This window comes from Trichomycterus rosablanca, chromosome 25, assembly GCF_030014385.1.
Source record: "Trichomycterus rosablanca isolate fTriRos1 chromosome 25, fTriRos1.hap1, whole genome shotgun sequence".
NCBI classification, from domain to species: Eukaryota; Metazoa; Chordata; class Actinopteri; order Siluriformes; family Trichomycteridae; genus Trichomycterus; species Trichomycterus rosablanca.
In genome coordinates this window covers 1,053,056-1,073,084 of record NC_086012.1, presented here as the reverse complement: position 1 = coordinate 1,073,084, position 20,029 = coordinate 1,053,056, and the positions used below count along the sequence as shown (strand labels likewise).

The 20,029-nt window shown below is 45.1% G+C and overlaps 1 protein-coding gene across 1 annotated transcript; it reads left to right on the top strand.

Annotated features, from left to right (window-relative positions):
* The first annotated feature begins 882 nt into the window (after window positions 1–882).
* On the top strand, window positions 883–19,116 carry cdh10a (cadherin 10, type 2a (T2-cadherin)). The gene is made up of 11 exons (XM_062987218.1): window positions 883–1,101; window positions 10,326–10,620; window positions 12,992–13,111; window positions 13,809–13,976; window positions 14,067–14,254; window positions 15,480–15,733; window positions 16,004–16,140; window positions 16,218–16,339; window positions 16,911–17,019; window positions 17,115–17,366; window positions 18,239–19,116. The coding sequence occupies exons 1-11, from the start codon at window positions 883–885 to the stop codon at window positions 18,730–18,732; spliced, it is 2,358 nt and encodes a 785-aa protein (XP_062843288.1). The 3' UTR covers window positions 18,733–19,116.
* Window positions 19,117–20,029: the final 913 nt, after the last annotated feature.

The following is a 20,029-nucleotide window of genomic DNA, read 5'->3' as shown; positions in this document are numbered from 1 at the left end:
CCGGCGAATACGATTTGTCGCGGCGCTTTATTGAGTTGCGGCCCTTGTTTTGCCGGATTATTCATTGTTAGCATTGGCTCGGCCGCGAGGGACGTCGTGTCATCTCGATCGATGGGCTCTGACAGATAATGAGGAGAAGCTCGATCAGAAAAAAAGAGCTCGGCGCCCGCAGCGGGGGTGGGGGGGGTGGACCCGAATCCGTCACGGTCCGGAACGCCGTCCGGCGGAACACGGATACGGTCGAGTGCAAGTCTTATCTGTATGGGATGAAGGTAGAAGCGAAGGAACGCGGCGTGAAATGACACTACATGACCAAAATATGTGAACACTGGGGCTTTATATCTCCAGTTTATGGTCAAAAGTATCTGGACACCTGAGCATGAGCTTGTTGGAGGCTTCTCACAAGACTTTGGAGTTTGTCTGTGGGAATTTGTGCCCATTCAGTCAAAAGATGACAGCACTTGCATGATAAGGTGCTAATGTTGGTCGAAAAACTTGGTTTGGACGTCTCATTTCAGCTAGAACAGGAGCCGCTCTTCTGAAAAGGTTTCTGACGAGACTTTGTAGTACGTCTGTGGGAATTTGTGCCTATTAAGTCGGTTCCGGTCGGACGCAAATCTCATCTGTATGGGATGAAGGTAGAAGTGAAGGAACGTGGCGTGAAATGGCACTACATGACCGAAATATGTCCACATCATAAGTATGAACCCAAACCTGACATGTTTTCTTTTGATGTTTTGTTCGCAGGGTACTGAAGGAGGATCACTGCGCCCGCCACGTGTACCATGCCAGTCTCGCCGCTCCCTCCGTCGGCCAGTCAGAGCTGCCCAGCGTTTTAGCTCATCCGTCGTGGGTTGAGGATTATTGGGACGTAGCCGAGCGATGGATCCGTTCCTCCGGTTGTTCCCGCTGCTCTTCCTGTTGGGTCTCGGCTCGGGCGTGGCGTTCACCGCCGGTCGCAGGGGGGCGGCCGTGCGCCCGCCGGTCCGCGCTCCGCGTCAGGACGGGCGCCTGCTTCACAGGTTCAAGCGAGACTGGATGTGGAGGCAGTTCTTCCTGTCGGAGGAATACACCGGGAACAACTACCAGTACGTCGGCAAGGTGAGGGGACCGAGCGGAAAGCTGTTTCCTGACCAGGGTTCCGGTGCTTCCTGCAGGTCCTGATCAGAATGCGAGTGTTCTACGTGTTTGTGCAGTAGCTATATGCCAGCTACAGCCCATGACTTCTCTGTGCCCATATAAATAGGGGTAGTTCGACAGCACTGTTTGATCGAAAGTATGTGCTTTTTGAGAAGGCTTTCCACAAGGGGTTTGGAATGCGTCTGTGGGGATTATTGCCCACTTAGTCGAGAGGTCTGGCTGGCGGTCGACAGTTTTAATCCCGGTTTAAGGTCAGGCCACTAGAGGGCGTCCACACATAACCGATCAAACCAAAACTGGGCATTCGGACCATGTGGCCAAAAGTATTCGGACACCTGACCAGGAGCAAAGTTCATAGCCTATTCCAGCTTTTCAATGGGCGCAAGGCACACAATAACACCCTGGACGGGGGCGCCAGTCCATCGCAGGGCAGACACACTCACACACCCATTCACCTATAGGGCAATTCAGTGTCTCCAATGAACCTGACTGCATGTTTTTGGACTGTGGGAGGAAACCGGAGCTCCCAGAGGAAACCCACACAGACACGGGGAGAACATGCAAACTCCGTACAGAAAGGACCCGGTCCGTCCCGTCTGGGAATTGAACCCATGACCTTCTTGCTGTGAGGCGACAGTGCTGCCCTCATGAGAATATAATAAAAAATAATGTAGTATAATGACAGAGGGTTTGGAGGAGCTTTAGCACAGCCTAGTGGTTAAGATGATGGAGTAGTAATCGAAAGGGTGCCGGTTCAATCCCCACCACTGTCAGGTTGCCACTGTTGGGCCCTTGAGCAAGGCCCTTAACCCTCAATCGCTTAGACAATATACTGTCACAGTACTGTAAGTCGCTTTGGATAAAAGCGTCCGCTAAATGTCGAAGATGTAAATTATACTACCACCACCGTATTTCACAATAAGGATTTTATGTTACCTGGCTGACATGTTAGGCTAGATTTACTTTATAACACCTCATGTGTTACGTACAAACTTAAACGTGCATGAATTTAGTTCGTAATCTTCGTGTCGTACATACAAACCCTTCAGGAGGAACCGAAGGAAAATTCTAAGGAATAAAAATCCGCCTTTGATGTTGGCGCGGCGTGAAAGATTATTCGAACGCATTCGCGTGGCGCCTTTATCAAAGAAAAAAACGAAAAGCCAGGAAACGTGAATTACACATCCGCCGAGGCGTGAATATTTAGATAAGAGAGGAGCCGGGGGGTGCGGGGTGGGCGAGGGGGAATATTCTGTACCGGGATCCGCCGCTAATTTTACTCCTCTGATTTTTAGGAAAAAGTCTCTCCGCGGGGACGTGACGGGAATCGTCAATCACGGGCGGTTTTATTCTCTCTCTCTCTCTCGACGTCTTTGTTTGTTTTTTTCACCCGCCGACTCCCTACCCGACAGCAGCGGGCACGAGGAAGACGGGTTCGTGATTCATCCAGCCTAATTTGAAGCTGATGCCAAATTTATGCCACATTAAGCAGGAAAGAGGAGCCGCCACAGCCATCATCGGAGCGTCCTCGGTTCTGACGTGGCACGATCACGGCGTATAATTTGCAAAGCTAAAAACGTGACGGCACCCGAGTTCACGCCGGTGTTCTGTCGATTTATCCTACCCATCGATTTGTCCTACTGAGCATGCGCACATCGGTTTTGACTCGTTGCGGGGAACGCCTATAATTCTGTGCTACCTTTGCCTAATTTATTTGTTCTAGCGGTTAGTAACGTATGGTTTCGTTTTAATTCTTTAAAAAGTTTAAAGTTTAAGTGTATGTAATGCTGTTATTATGTGACTTTAAAAAAAAAAAGCTATATAAAAATATTCAAAGTGCTTAAATGAGCTGTACTTGATTGATTACAGTTAAATAACTGTGTATCTTAATAATGCTGTGTTAACGTTGTATTTAACCACGTTTATACATGCCTTTGGTAATTTTAGATGCGTTTTTCATACATCTAGAAAAGCCAATCATTTTTAAATAACCATCTGCGACCTTAACATTATGACAACACAAAATGTATTAGGTTATTTTTCAGTTTTGTGCTTTATTAGCAGTTCAATATGTACAGTAACGGTTGTTTGAAGTTAAAGTTGAGTTTAAAGTGAATTACTGAATGAATATGTTGAGCATTTATTACGTTTTTTATGTACTCAGTTATTTGTATATGTACAACTATTTTTTGCTGCTCCCCTGTCAGTTTAGTTCTAATTATTTGAGATTAAGATGTTCTTCGGGTTAGAATATTATTTACTACAAAATCAAAATGTACATACATCATACATACATCATACACACATACACATATATATATATATATATATATATATATATACATACTGTATATACATATAATACTCACTACATAGCCAACACTACATATACACACTACATAGCCAAAAGAACTCGCTTGTAGTTCTACAATTACTGACTGTAGTCCATCTGTTTCTCTGCATGCTTTGTTAGCTCCCTTCATGCTGTTCGTCAATGGTCAGAACCCCCACAGAGCAGGTATTATTTAGGTGGTGGATCATTCTCAGCACTGCAGTGACACTGACATGGTGGTGGTGTGAGTGGATCAGAAACAGCAGTGCTGCTGGAGTTTTAAAATACAGTGTCCACTCACTGTCCACTCTATTAGACACTCCTACCTAGTTGGTCCACCTTGTAGATGTAAAGTCAGAGACGATCGCTCATCTATTGCTGCTGTTTGAGTCGGTCATCTTCTAGACCTTCATCAGTGGTCACAGGACACTGCCCACAGGGTGCTGTAGGCTGGATATTTTTGGTTGGTGGACCAATCTCAGTCCAGCAGTGAGGTGTTTAAAAACTCAGCACTGCTGTGTCTGATCCATTCATACCAGCACAACACACACTAACACCATGTCAGTGTCACTGCAGTGCTGAGAATGATCCACCACCTAAATAATACCTGCTCTGTAGTGGTCCTGTAGGGGGTCTGACCACTGAAGAACAGGGTGAAAGCAGGTTAAAAAGTATGTAGAGAAACAGATGAACTACAGTCAGTAATTTTAGAACTACAGAGTGCTTATACATGATAAGTTTTTCAGGATGAACTCAAGTTCATATGCATGTATAAATAGCTGGAGGTAATATTGTTATTGAATATTTTAAACTAGTTAGAATTTTGCTAAACCAGATTTTGCCACTGTCTCCATTAATTAATAGGAATTATAAAGCCAAGTGAACTTCATGACAGCAGGGCTGAGTGGTGATTTAAGACAATGCAGAGGATTACTGCATAAGTTGCTCCATGCTGCAAGACAGAGCTGACAAGAGCATGATTGAAATGATAGATATTTAGAGCAGCTATATTATACAGATATACAGATATATTTTATCTAATTTTACCTTTATTATTAAAAAGTTATTGTGAACATTATTTACTGATTTGTACAGCATTGTTACCTGTTTTACTCAGGTGCAGTGTGACAGTAGATGGGTACATTTTAATGTGCAGAATATAACAAATCACACCCAAAATACATATGTAAAAAATGTAGACACATCCACCAGAGACTCAGGATGTGTTGTTGTTAATAAACTAGTTTAAAAATTACACAATTATTTGAGATGTATGGGCTGTATAGTGGCTCAGTGGGTAGCTTTGTTGATTCACAGCAAGAAGGTCCTGGGCTCCATTTACAGGTGGATTCTTTCTGTGAGAAGTTTGCATGTTCTCCCCATGTGTATGTGGGGTTTTTTTTCCGGGTGCTCTAGTTTTCTCCCACAGTCCAAAGACATGCAAGTGAGGTAAATTGAAGATACAAAACTGTCTCTGACTGTGTTTGATATTAAATGTGTGAACTAATAAATCTTGTGTAATGAGTAACTACCTGCCCTGTCATGAATGTAACCATGATGTTAAAATCCTAATAAATAAATTAAAAATTAAGATAAATGTCTGAGAGACAGGTCAATAAATCAAGTGTGCTACCTATCATTTGTAATAAAATATAAGCCCATCGAGATGTGCTAACACTATTTATAATAAGACATAGATCTATCGAGATGCGCTGTCTATTGTTTATAATAATATACATACCTATCGAGATGTGCTACCTATAGTTTATAATAAGATACATACCTATCGAGATGTCCTACCTATTGTTTATAATAAGATATAGAGCTATCGAGATGTCCTACCTATTGTTTATAATAAGATACATACCTATCGAGATGTCCTACCTATTGTTTATAATAAGATACATACCTATCGAGATGTCCTACCTATTGTTTATAATAAGATACATACCTATCGAGATGTGCTACCTATAGTTTATAATAAGAGACATACCTATCGAGATGTCCTACCTATTGTTTATAATAAGATATAGAGCTATCGAGATGTCCTACCTATTGTTTATAATAAGATACATACCTATCGAGATGTCCTACCTATTGTTTATAATAAGATACATACCTATCGAGATGTCCTACCTATTGTTTATAATAAGATACATACCTATCGAGATGTGCTACCTATAGTTTATAATAAGATACATACCTATCGAGATGTCCTACCTATTGTTTATAATAAGATACATACCTATCGAGATGTCCTACCTATTGTTTATAATAAGATACATACCTATCGAGATGTCCTACCTATTGTTTATAATAAGATACATACCTATCGAGATGTGCTACCTATAGTTTATAATAAGATACATACCTATCGAGATGTGCTACCTATTGTTTATAATAAGATACATACCTATCGAGATGTCCTACCTATTGTTTATAATAAGATACATACCTATCGAGATGTCCTACCTATTGTTTATAATAAGATACATACCTATCGAGATGTGCTACCTATAGTTTATAATAAGATATAGAGCTATCGAGATGTGCTACCTATAGTTTATAATAAGATACATACCTATCGAGATGTCCTACCTATTGTTTATAATAAGATACATACCTATCGAGATGTCCTACCTATTGTTTATAATAAGATACATACCTATCGAGATGTCCTACCTATTGTTTATAATAAGATACATACCTATCGAGATGTCCTACCTATTGTTTATAATAAGATATAGAGCTATCGAGATGTCCTACCTATTGTTTATAATAAGATACATACCTATCGAGATGTGCTACCACTAGTTATAATAAGATACCTATAATTTATAATATGATAGACATAATTTTAATAAGAACAGATCGATAAAACTTAAATATTTACTACAGGAATACATTTCGATAGGGTAGGACAAATCGACAGATAGATCTATAAATCTGCGCTACGGTAGGAAGTTTCGATAGGGTAGGACAAATCGACAGATAGATCTATAAATCTGCGCTACGGTAGGAAGTTTCGATAGGGTAGGACAAATCGACAGAACACCGGCTGCCACGCCCTCGTACCGTCGCCTCATTGTTTTCCAGTGATGCTCTCGAACAAAACCAGTTCAACCATTAGAACCAGCGATCTGGCAAAGCTAGACTTCAGAGCGCACGTCTGTAGTAATAAAGATCAGATACACTGGAAGATCAAAGGTGTTCAAAAACAGAGCGACCTCTGTGTGATCTCCTTTGAGAAGTACCATGTCTGTGGGGATTTGTGCCCATTCAATAGTACAAAAGATGACAGTGTTTGTACGGCTGGGCACTGATTGATCAGTTGATGTTCCGGTTCATCTTAGAGCTGTTGGGCGGGGCTGAGGTCAGAGCTCCTTGAGTTTCTTTCACAGGGGCGGAGTCATGCTGGAACAGGAAAGGTCCTTCCCTAAACTGTTGCTTCAAAGTTGACAGCTGATTTATTACACCTGTTAGCAACTGTTGTGGTGTTTTCCACAAGATTTTGGACTGTGCCTGAGCGGGATTTGTACATTTACTCGGACGAGAAGGTCTGACTTGCGGTCAGCGTTCTGATTCATCCCAAAGGTGTTCAGTGGGAGTGAGATCGGGGCCGCTGGACAAATGTAAACAAACAAGCTGCTCCTGCGGGTAAATTCTGGGTGTGGGGTGTGTTGATAGTGCATAAGCCTGATCATGAGTGTACTGGATTGATATGAAGTTGCCAACTAGAAGTCACCCCCCTTCCCCCCCCCCCCCCCCCCCACACACACACTTTTCTGGAGAGCTTTTTCACAGGATTTAGGATCGTGTCTGTGGGGATTTGTGCACATTTATTGAAAAGCGGGTTTGTAAGGTCAGGCTCTGATCTGAAGGTTGGAATGATCCGATGATCTCCTCACGCTGGTGGAGATGAGAGCTGCTGTAGGTTCGGTTGATCTGTATGCTGCCTCACCGCTGCAGTCAGATGCAGGTTTATGATCTCCGCTCCGCGTTTATAGGGTTCTGGGGTAATTTTATCTTTTATAGGTCCTACAGGGGGGGTTTATTTCCATCTGGCTCAGCATCCGTCTCGCTTCTCCCATCACGGAGAGAATTCCGGCTCGGAATGTCGTCCGTTATAGGACAGACTTCAGGGTGAGACGTTTTATCTGGACGACTCTTCTGCATTGTACAAGCACGAGTTACATAGACGTTTTTTTTTTTTTTTCTAGTGCTGCCATCCTGATTGGGTACCAACAGACGGAATTGGATACGTCTAAGAGACACGGAGAGAGACGTTAGCTGGCGTGCTAGTGGGTTGAACGTCCTGAAGCTAACTGTGTTAGCTCAGTAAGCTATAACAGCGGTGATGTAAAGTAGAGCGTCTAAATAATCTGATTATGAGCTCCAGGTCTGATTAGAATCCTCTCTACTGAGGAGCTGATCAGGTAGGCAGTAGGGGAGCAGGGTGGGGCCCCCGGGTTCTCACACAGACTCTTGGTCTGTGCACCCTGATAGTTCAGGTGGAGGAAATTGCTCCCTGTACCTGTCAGCCCCAATAAAGTAGGCGCGGCGTCTGTACCTGTCAGACTCAGTGAAGGAGGCACCGGACCTCTTTAGCTTTTAGTCACAGCAGATGAGGTGTGTCCTGTATACCAGTCAGTCTCCATGAAGGAAGAGTGGTCTCTGTACCAGTCAGTCCCAGTGAAGGATGTGTGGGGTGGTGTACGTGTCTCAGTGAGGAAGGCGTGGCCTGTATACAGGGACGGAAATTCCAAAAATCATTATAATTCCCAATATCCTTTTAAAGACGACTATAGTGCACCATCTACAGGCCAGACTTGGTATTACTGGTTGAACGTTCTAACTTTTAGCCTATTTTAAACTTTTAACAGCGATACCTTTGGCGCCCCCCCTCAGGAAGTGCTCATGAGGAACAATACTGTTTATTGCCCCCCCCCTCCCAAATTTTATTTACACCCCAGTTGCAATGAAGAAGGCGTGGTCGCCGTACCAGTAACAGTGTTCCCAATATAATTGTAAAAATAACTATAGGATTTTTAAGATGACTATAGTGCGCCATCTACAGGCCAGGCTTGGTATTACTGGTTGAACAATTTAAACTTATAGCCTGTGTACCAGTCAGTTGCGATGAAGAAGGCGTGGTCACTGTACCAGTCGGTCCCAGTTAAAAAGAAATACCAGGAGCACTAAGCCCCCCAACCCCCCAAATTCCCAATAGAATTGTAAAAATATCTGTATGATTTTTAAGATGACTATAGTGCGCCATCTACAGGCCAGACTTGGTATTACTGGTTGAACATTCTAACTTACAAAAGGTGTCAGTAAATATTTGGACGAGTGTGTGTTACCCAGCATTGTTTTGGGGGTCCCGGGGGTATTTTCTGTCTCGCTTGCAGTGTTCTTATTTAGCGGCAAGAGTAAAATCAAGCGTCCGAGCACGGCCACGAATATTCCGACTTCATTAGAAATGCAAACGCGGCTGCAGGACACAAAGAGAGCGAGGTGGGAACATAAAACAAAGAGAGGAATGAATAAAAATGAAACCGGACTAAAAGGCTCATTAGTATTTAATGGAATAAGTCCCGGAGGCGCGGGGTGTAAAAAAAACCCCTCCGTGTGGCGCTTATTAGCCGCTATTGTCCCCGGAGAGCCGCTCGGGCTGAATGCTGCCGATGATAAGCTGCGATTCACGCCGCACCGTCCATCAGGGGATAAAAGAGAACAGAACATCGAATTAACGTTTCCGACGGCAGCACACGCGCGCTAAAGAAGAAGCGCTCGATCACTCGCTTCGCTCAAGTGCTTTCAATCCGCCTTCCAGCAGAGGCTGGGCGCCCCCTAGTGAGCACGATCGGCCGCTAGTCTACTGGGTGGGAAAAGACGGGAGTAAAAAGTAGGCGAGGTCTTTTCGAGGCTGCGTAAGGACCTCGGTTAGTAGCCTGAGGTGCCTGTACAGAAGTAGAGGAACCAGGGAGGGCGTCAGGAGAATATACCCTCCTCCGTACACCATCGGGGTCTCCAGCAGCGGAAGAGGAACTGGCTACGACTAAATGAATTAAAATAATCAAATCCTAAACCTAAAAGCGTGACCACTTGCAAAGCAGGCGATGGCTTTGGAAGTGGATGTTCGATGTCTTCATGGTCTGGTGTCCACATACCCCCTGTCTTATACTGTACGTGGAAGAGTGGTCTCTTTGTCAAGGTCAAAAACAAATCTCAAAGTCTACAATTGAGTCGAATTATCCTTATTTACATGGGCACAATGACTTACCAAGAATTAAAGGAAGGTCAGAGCTCTTGTTACAGAATAGGCACAAATCCCTACAGACATACTCCTAATCCTAGTAATGGATCGGCTATTAATGCACACGGTGTAGAACAGTCATGTGTCCACATACATCTGTGTATACGGCATACACAGGGCTAGTGTCTGGACAGTCCAATGGACAGTCGAGCAAGCTTTACCTGACCGTGGTCTCAGAGGCGCCCTTTTCTCAAACAGAGACGTCTTAAAGCTTAAGCAGAATCCTCCAGAGCGGGAGCTTATGCTGCACACTGGACTTTAAGCCTAGGATTATCTAAAGCTTGCTTGACTGTGGACAGTGGATCAGTGAAAGTTTTGGGTGCTTCTTGGATTGCATATAAACCTAATAATTGACTTTTATTTTGAAAAGGAGCACAGAAAATCATCATGTCGCTCCCGGACCACCGAGAAATAAACTTCTGACCTCGGGTGTACTCGGCCACGCCCGTTTTACGGTTTAGGTGGACCCGAACTGCACTACTAAATAATGAAACGTTCTTGACGCGTCTCTCTCTTTTCTCTCTGTTTTTGTTCCAGCTTCGCTCGGATAAGGACCGAGGGGACGGCACGGCACGCTACGTCCTCTCCGGTGAGGGCGCCGGCACCATCTTCCGCATCGACGAGAAGTCAGGTGACCTGCACGCCACCCAGAGGCTGGACCGCGAGGAGAAGGCGTCCTACACCCTGCAGGCTCAGGCCTTCAACAAGTTCACGGGTCTTCCTCTGGAACCGGCCACCGAGTTCATCGTCAAGATCCACGACATCAACGACAACGAGCCCAAGTTCACGCAGGCCGTCTACTCCGCCAGCGTCCCCGAGATGTCCGACGTCGGTGAGTCGGTCCGGGTCCTTATACAGTGCCACCTTTTTTAGTCCCGTCTTTACCCACCCAGCAGACTAGCTCCGATTTTGTCTGCTGCAGGCACTAGGGGGCGCCGACGTCTGCAAATCTTTTAAGCTTTTAAGTTCGGGATCAGCTCGCCGCCGTTCCTCTAGAGAGGTTCATTTTTTTCGACGAGCCGCCAGAGCGTGAAGAACGCCAGCGTAAAGCCATCCGCGAGCAATATCTTTTCAATTGCATGGGCACAAATTCCCACAGACTTCACTTTAATCATATTTAATCACTTACACACTTTCAAATCAGCAACAGTTTAGGGAAGGCTCTTTTCCTGTCCACAGAAGCCTGACCTCAACCACTCGGAAACCCTTTGGGATGAATTGGAATGTTGATTGTGAGCCAGGCCTCTTTCGATCAAATGGGCACAAATTCCCACAGACTCCTTTCAAAAGCATCTGGAAGCCAGAATGTCATTGCACTTCAATTCAAATGACTTCCTTTAATTCTTGGTGAGTCCTTGTGCCCACATAAATAAGGATAGTTCGACTTACATTTGATTTCAAAATGTGTTTTTGACCTTGACAGAGAGACCACTGTTCCAGGTACAGTATATGACATGAAGTAGGTAGACGCCAGACTTGAACATCCGAAGCTACTATCTCCATTCCGAGCGTCTACACGTTTAGCTTCGGAAACAGCTCGCCGCCGCTCCTCTCGTGAGGTTCATTTTTTCCGACAAGCCGGCGGAGCGTGAAGAACGCCGGCGAGCGACGAGTCGGGACCGAAGCGTCGTCCTCGAGCGACGTCTTTAGTCGGCCCCGCTTCGCGCGTCGGGATAGATGTACCTATTTTGTTTTGGGAAATTGAGCCACAGCTGAGTGGGGACGTAACCCAGGCAGGAAATTGAGGGGCTCTTACAGCTCCGCTACGTCGGGTTTATATTTTATAGCTCGTCCGCGGACGCCGGCGTTGAAATGCCCAGCGGTGCACGACTCGGAGTGCAGACGGATGGAAATTAGCCTGGCACAGGGTCCCGTGGGTAGGGAGTACTTCGAATTCCAGAATTACGCCTCACGTTAGTGAATAAACGATTAAACAGTGTGTTTGTCGGGGGCTTAAGGGCCCTGGGGGCTTAGAACTAATCTTCGTTTGTCTCCATCGACGGGCATCGACCCGACGGGCCCCTCGAGTCACAGACGAGTCGCTCTCTAAATTTACAAAGACGCATGGAATCAGTACAGAGATCTGCAGGCTGCATCGAACATCGATGCTCTTTCGATCGAAGGAGCACAAATTCCCACAGACGCCGTCCAAAACCTTCCAAAGCCGCCCACAATGTCAACTTCAATTTAAATGACTTCCTTTAATTCTATTTATTTATTTGTGTATTCATTTGTTTATTTATTTGTGTATTTGTTTATTTATTTATATATTTGTGTATTTATTTATTAATTCATTTATTTATTTTTATTTATTTATTTATTTGTGTATTTATTTATTTATTTATTTTTGCTTCCTGGAGGATCTGAGATTGCTTCAGCCTGATGTTAAACTAATAACTCCTGCGCTGCAGATTGCTTTTCTATTCCTGGCATCCGTTCTCCGCATGGGTGGGATTCCGCGCCCAAAATTCGGCGCCCGTGGTGAGAGGAACCATCACGGCGCACGGCGGGCGGCCGATGGCGCGTAAGCATATCGTATGGGTTTCATAAGAGAAGATAGCGGGGGATGAAGACGTGTGATAGCTTACTTTAAATTCAACTCCGTCGCTTCAACACGCCACAATGGTAACTTCAGTTCTTGGTTAGTCATTACGGCCATATAAATAAGGATAGTTCGATTCAAATTTGACTTGAAGATTTGTTATCAACCTTGTCTAGGAGACCACTGTTCCACATACAGTACATGACCCAATGAACAAAAACCAATGATTGCAAAATCGTCTGCATTCCGAGCGTCTATGCTTTAGGGCAGGTTTAGGGAAGGACATTTCCCTTCCCTGCAGTATGCCTGTTCCTCGTGCTTGAAGCGAGCTCTATAAAGACCCTGACAGCACTGGGATGATTCGGAACGTCGACTGTGAGCAAGGCAACATGGGTGTCTGACCGAGTGTCTTTTTGACTGAATTAGAGTCACAGTTAGTCTGGACATCACTGCAATCTCCCACCTTGGACGTAGCCAATCGTGTCTGTGTGTAGACGCCGACGGGTGGATAGCACCGCTAGGGATTTGACTTTTGAACACATGACACAAGTGTTTTCACTGGTGGCCTTAGACTTTTGGCACCCGTGGTACAGGTCTCTTCCGAGCAAATGTAAGTGTGGCGTATATGACGAAGCGTCTGACCTTCTTCTTCTGTTTGCAGGGACGTTCGTGATCGAAGTGAACGCCACGGACGCGGACGACGCCTCATACGGGAACAGCGCCAAGCTGGTGTACAGTATCCTGCAGGGTCAACCGTACTTCTCTGTGGAGCCGGAGACGGGTACGACCTTCCTTCATACGCTGTGGTGTTTTGTTTCCGTTATTTTGGCCACCGATTTTATTTGTGTTGTTCTACCGTGGTGAAGCACTTTGCACTCGGGTTCATCGTCCATTCTTGCAGGCGCGGGGCTTCACTTCCCGCAGAAGCGTCTCGAACTCTGAGTCTCTAAAACTCAGCTTTAAATATTAACGGGACGCCGCCGGGCGTACAGACGCATACACGCTTTTGTCATTTTTTATTTATGCAGCTGTAAATGCACTGAATTCCCCCGGACACGCTCCTTACTCTCAGTGTTCCCGTTACGTCCATTATGGAGACGTTTTACCCCACGGGGGTCCTGCAGTACGACGTCCCCCCCGCCGCTGTCCTCGTTTCCCCGAGCAGGACTCGATTTTCCGAGCGTATAGCTGCACCCCGGGCGTTCCTGTATAGTAAAGCAAATTCTACATCAGACCCTCGGGCGAGTCTGTGCTTTATTTATACACGGGGACAAGGAGAGGACACAAAATAACCCAAATAACCGGGTAAATAGAGCGAAACGTCAGTCCTGCTGTCTGCAGGCACAAACACGGTCGTCTGCAGTCGTGTAACATCTTAAACCTGATGGGCTGTGGGCAGGTCTGTGGAGCTCAGAGTTCTCGTGTTGAATCTATAACCCATAAAACCCTGATCGTGATCCGTTCACCTGTGTGTGCAGGGATTGTGAGAATAGCTCTGTCCAACATGGACCGGGAGGTACGGCGAGACTACCAAGTGGTCATTCAGGCCAAGGACATGGCAGGACAGATGGGGGGTCTGTCCGGAACCACGGTGGTCAACGTGACCCTGACGGACGTTAACGACAGCCCGCCGCGCTTCGCCTCCAGTAAGATCCTCATCTCAGTCATATATAGAATAAAATGAAAACACTAGGATCGATTTGTCTGTATTAATCGTCTCTCTCTGTTACGTTCAGGTTCGTACACTCTCAGCACGTACGAGTCGGCCGAGATCGGATCCACGGTGGGTCGGATCAGGGCCCTCGACGGGGACGAGGGAGAGAACGCCGAGATGAGGTACAGGATCCTGGACGGGGATGGAAAAGACTCGCTGGATATCATCACTGATGAGCTAACGCAAGAGGGAATAGTTGTCGTGAAAAAGGTGAAACACCTGAACTTAGTTTTACAGGGGTTTTATATATTTATAATGTTTGGTCTTTATTAAGTGCTTTGACTGTTATGGTAATGTAAACTGTATGTAGGTTCAATAATAGATAGATAGATAGATAGATAGATAGATAGATAGATAGATAGATAGATAGATAGATAGATAGATAGATAGATAGATAGATAGATAGATAGATAGATAGATAGATAGATAGATAGATAGATAGATAGATAGATAGATAGATAGATAGATAGATAGATAAATACATACATACATACTGTACATACATACATACATACATACATACCTAAATAAATAATACATGCATACTCAAATAAATAAACAATTAAATAAATACACACATAAATAAACTAATTATTAATTTATTAAATAAATACAAACATACATAAAAATAAATAAATAAATACACTCATAAATAAGTAAATAAATAAATAAATTATTAATTAAATAAATAGATAAATACAGACATACATAAAAAGAAATAATAAATACATACACACTAAATAAATAAATAAATACTCTCAAATAAGTAAATAAAAAATAATTTAATAAGTAAATTATTAAATAAATAAATACAAACATACATAAAAATATATACACAAATAAACAAATAAATAAACATACATAAAAATAAATAATAAACACATACATGCATAAATAAATAAATACACTAAAATAAGTACATAAACAATTAAGTAAATAAATAAATACACACATTAATAAATAAATACATTATTAAATAAAGAAAAAAAAAAATAAAGAAATAAAGAAATAAACACATAAATAAATATATAAATACAAACATAAATAAATACATACAAACATACACAAAAATAAATAAATACATAAATTAATACACATACATAAATAAATAAATGCATACATATTTACATTGCTTGTTGTACCATATATGAGCCAAATATGTTTGACAAATAACCTTTGACTTGATTTGAATTGAGTAAAAATAATTTTTTATTTTAATATTTTGATGTTTCAGAAAAGAACACGTGGTATCAACGGTTGTTCATGATTCTTTGTATCTATTTATTTATTTATCTAGACTTTTTCAGGTTACTGTAGTTGAAAAATAGATGAAAAGATCACCTGCAGTACCAGCGCAGCCCACTAGAGGGGGTAAAATCACTGCTTTAGATCCTCTAATAACGTCCCCCTCTCGCTTCTCTGTGCCCCCTTAAAGAAACTGGATTACGAGAGCCGGCGTGTTTACACCGTCAAAGTGGAGGTGAGCAACACTCACACGGACCCCGGCTTCTTCCACCTGGGGCCGTTTTCGGACACCACCATGGTCAAGGTGACGGTGAGGGACGTGGACGAGCCGCCGGTCTTCAGCCGGCCGCAGTTCGTCATCGAGGTGAACGAGGACACACCCAAGGGGAGCATCATAGGGACGGTTACGGCGTGGGACCCGGACGCTACGGACTACCCTGTGCAGTGAGGAAATCACTTTTACTGTCGTATATTTTTAATTCTTTGTAGAATTTAAACGTCCACAGTCAAGCAAGCTTTACAGGCTACTGTGCACGGAAAAGAAGCTGCACCAAAATCAGAACTTTAGGACGTTTAAGTTTTCAAGTTAAATTTTTTGCTAATCACATGGAAAATAGTGTCCAAGCTCTTGGTAACGTAAAGCTTAGTAGCATTTTAAAAGTATTGGGACGCCCCTTCTAATGCAGGTAACCTCAGTCTAACCATTTTTCTCAGGTTTGCGATCGACGAGCACACAGATCCCGACAGACTGTTCCACATCAACCCCCGGAACGGCTCCATCACCACCCTCAGGTCCCTCGACAGGGAGGCGTCCAAGTGGCACAACGTTTCGGTTCTCGCCAGCGAATTAAGTATGTGTACTCTTTTTCACAAAACTGCATCTTCTGGCAACCCTGCTTCAACTCCTCAATCTTCTACCTCCCCTCAGATAACCCTCGCCAGAGGAGTCGAGTTCCTGTGCTGATTAAAATTCTGGACGTGAACGACAACGCTCCGGAGTTCGCCATGTTCTACGAGACGTTCGTGTGCGAGAACGTCAAAGCTGGTCAGGTACTTAACCCTCACGCTGTTTTACATTTTCACCTCGTCTTTACCGACACTGAGACCAACGAATGCAGACGTTACACCTTCTCCACCGGGACTGACACATAGAAGGAGTACGTCTACCTTTCTGGGACTGACAGGTACAGAGTCTTCACCACCTTCACTTGGACTTGGACTTACCGATACTGAGACCAAACCTTCTCAGAAGTCACACCTTCTTCACTGGGACTGGCAGGTACTAAGGCCACAAGTCTCCTTTACTGGGACTAAAGGGAATAGAGGCCACACCACCTTTACTGGGACTGGCAGGTACAGAGACCACAAGTCCTGTACTGGGACTAAAGGGAACATTGGCAACACCTCCTGTACTGGGACTGACTTCTTTATTGGAACTAAAGAGAACAGAGACCACACCTTCTTCACCAGGACTGACAGGTACAGAGGCCACAGGTCCTTCACTGGGACTGACAGGTAGAGAGAGCAAGTCTCCTTTACTGGGACTGAAGGGATCATAGGCAACACCTCCTATACTGGGACTGTCCACACTTTTATGTCTGGTTTTGCTGTTCTTTTCCAGCTGATCCAAACCATCAGTGCCATCGACACAGACGAGCCGCTCGTCGGGCACAAGTTTGTGTTCAGCCTCAGCACCATCAACCCAAACTTCACCATTTTTGACAATGAAGGTAAATCACTCTGGTAATGTACAGCGTATGTATAATATAATGTGTGGGTTTCTCCTCTCACTGCTGACGTACCGGACCGTTCCTCTCGACTCCAGATAACACGGCCAGGATCCTGACCAGGCGGAGCGGCTTTAACAGGCAGGAGATGAGTACGTACTACCTGCCCGTGGTCATCTCGGACAGCGACTATCCCATCCAGAGCAGTACCAGTACGCTGACCGTGCGAGTGTGTGGATGCGACAGTACTGGCAACCTGCGCTCGTGCAGCGTGGACGCCCTGCTGCTGTCGGCCAGGCTCAGCACCGCCGCCCTGGTGGCCATTCTCCTCTGCATCGTCATCCTCCTCAGTGCGTACTAAATTCACCGGCACACTAGTGTCTTAATTAAGTGTAACTCATCAAGATCGTACTGGAGTCAGGTCCAGAGTCTAATATCCTACTAGAGCCAGGTCCAGGATCAGGTCCAGCATCTAAGATTCTACTCGAGTCAGGTCCAGAGTCTAATATCCTACTAGAGCCAGGTCCAGGATCAGGTCCAGCATCTAAGATTCTACTCGAGTCAGGTCCAGAGTCTAATATCCTACTAGAGCCAGGTCCAGGATCAGGTCCAATGTCTAAGATTCTACTCAAATCAGGTCCAGGATCAGGTCCAGTGTCTAAGAATCTACTCGAGTTAGGTCCAGGATCAGGTCCAGGATCAGGTCCAGAGTCTAAGATTCTACTCGAGTCAAGTACAGAGTCCAAGATTCTACTTAAGTCAAGTCCAGCATCTAAGATTCTACTCAAGTCAGGTCCAGCATCTAAGATGCTACTCACATCAGGTCCAGGATCAGGTTCAGCGTCTAAGATTCTACTCAAGTTAGGTCGGGCATCTACGATTCTACTCCAGTCAGGTCCAGGATCAGGTCCAGCATCTAAGATGCTACTCACATTAGGTCCAGTGTCTGCTCGAGTCAGGTCCAGGATCAGTTCCAGCATTTAAGATACTACTTGAGTCAGGTCCAGCGTCTAAGATCGTACTCGAGTCAGGTTCAGGTCCAGCATCTAAGATACTACTTGAGTCAGGTCCAGCATCTAAGATTCTACTCGAGTCAGGTCCAGCATCTAAGAATGTACTCAAGTCAGGTCCAGTGGATAAGATTCTAATGTCCAGTGTCGCTAAGATGCTGATAAGTTGAGTCGTATGAACTAAACCTCGTTTCTTGTCGTCCTCGTCCCAGTGATCGTGGTTCTGTTCTCGGCCCTGAGGAAGCAGCGGCGCAAGGAGCCGCTCATCATCTCCAAAGAGGACGTCCGGGACAACGTGGTGAGCTACAACGACGAGGGCGGCGGCGAGGAGGACACGCAGGCCTTCGACATCGGAGCGCTGCGCCACCCCGACGGCGTGGAGGAGAGCACCAAGCTGAGGCGCGACATCATCCCCGACGTGCTGTTCCCGTACCCGAGCCGCTCGCCCGCCAGCGGCTGCAACGACCTCCGAGACTTCATCAGCAGCAGGCTGAAGGAGACGGACGCCGACCCCTCGGCCCCGCCCTATGATTCCCTGGCCACGTACGCCTACGAGGGGAACGGCTCCATCGCCGAGTCGCTGAGCTCGCTGGAGTCAGCGGGACACGACGGAGACCACGAGTACGACTTTCTCGGCAGCTGGGGGCCGGAGTTTAAAAAGCTGGCGGATATGTACATGGGGAAGGAGACCACAGGGGCCGGATAAAGGGGCCCGAGGGATGGAACTCGCACCAGGATTTACTTCACTTGTTTTTTTACTTGCTTTTTGTTCTCTGAGGGATTTTTGTTGACAGTCTCGTGGCAGTTTTGTCGTGCTGATGAGGAGTGAGTTGTGATTTTGTCGATGCCGTTTGTTCTCTTGAAGAAGAAGAAAAAAAAACACTTGATGAACGAAATCAAAACAAAAAAAATTCATTTGCTTGTGTGAAAGACGTCACTTCATCCGCCAGACTGTGAGAATCACCGGAAACTAAACCGCAGCGGCACGGGCGAGACGCTGCGAACACACACGGGCACGATTTTGAATGTTGTTGACGTTTTATATCCATATTTTTTATGAATATATTTTAATAAAAAAATGATGAATGCAGTACGGTCTTTAATCTGTTCTGTCTCGGTCTCGGTAAGTGCCTTCCCGTATTTAGGGCGTCGCCCCTACCCGGACCCACTTGAGTCTTACGTTTACATTTTCTGCATTAAGCGGACGCTTTTATCCAAAGCGGCTAACAATTATGATTGAACACGACTTGAGCAATTGAGAATTAAGGGCCTCACTCAGGGACCACACAGTAGCAACTCGGCAGTGGTGGGGCTTGAACCAGCGACCTTCTGATTACTAGTCCAGAACCTTAACCACTAAGCTACCACCACATTGTCGGATATCTTAAGACACGTCTATGTGATATTTTCAGCTTCTCACAAGACTTTAAAGTGTGTCTGTGGGAATTTGTGCCCATTTAGTCAAAAGACGACAGCGTTTGTATGATCAGTTGATGTTCCGGTTCATCCCAGAGCTGTTAAGTGAGGTTGAGGTCAGGGCTCTGTGCAGGACCTTTCTTTATGTCTTTATGGAGTTTGAAACAGGAAAGGGCCTTCCCTAAACTGTTGCTGCAAAGTCGGAAGCAAGTCATTTCACCTGTTAGCAACTGCTGTGGCTGGATCACATAAATGTAATAATTAGAAGTGGCGTCCCCTCTATACACGACAAAGTTTCCTCTATACACAGAGTCCGGTGCTTTGTCCCAAAACAAGCCCCAAGCCCCCCTGACGCCCCTCACCGGCCCCGCCCGAGAGACTCATCCTGCACTCGCTAGGTTAGTCCGGAAATCGAAAATCAAGTACATAAACATCAGTGAACCCGAACGCCGCTCTGAAAATGCGGTTCTTCAAACCGGCGATAACGAGCGGAGATAATGAGCGATAATGACCACGCCGAGTCGAGGGCGTGTGGCGTTCCACTTGTGGGCTCGCGGCTTTGAATGTGCGTTAATTGCGGACGTGTG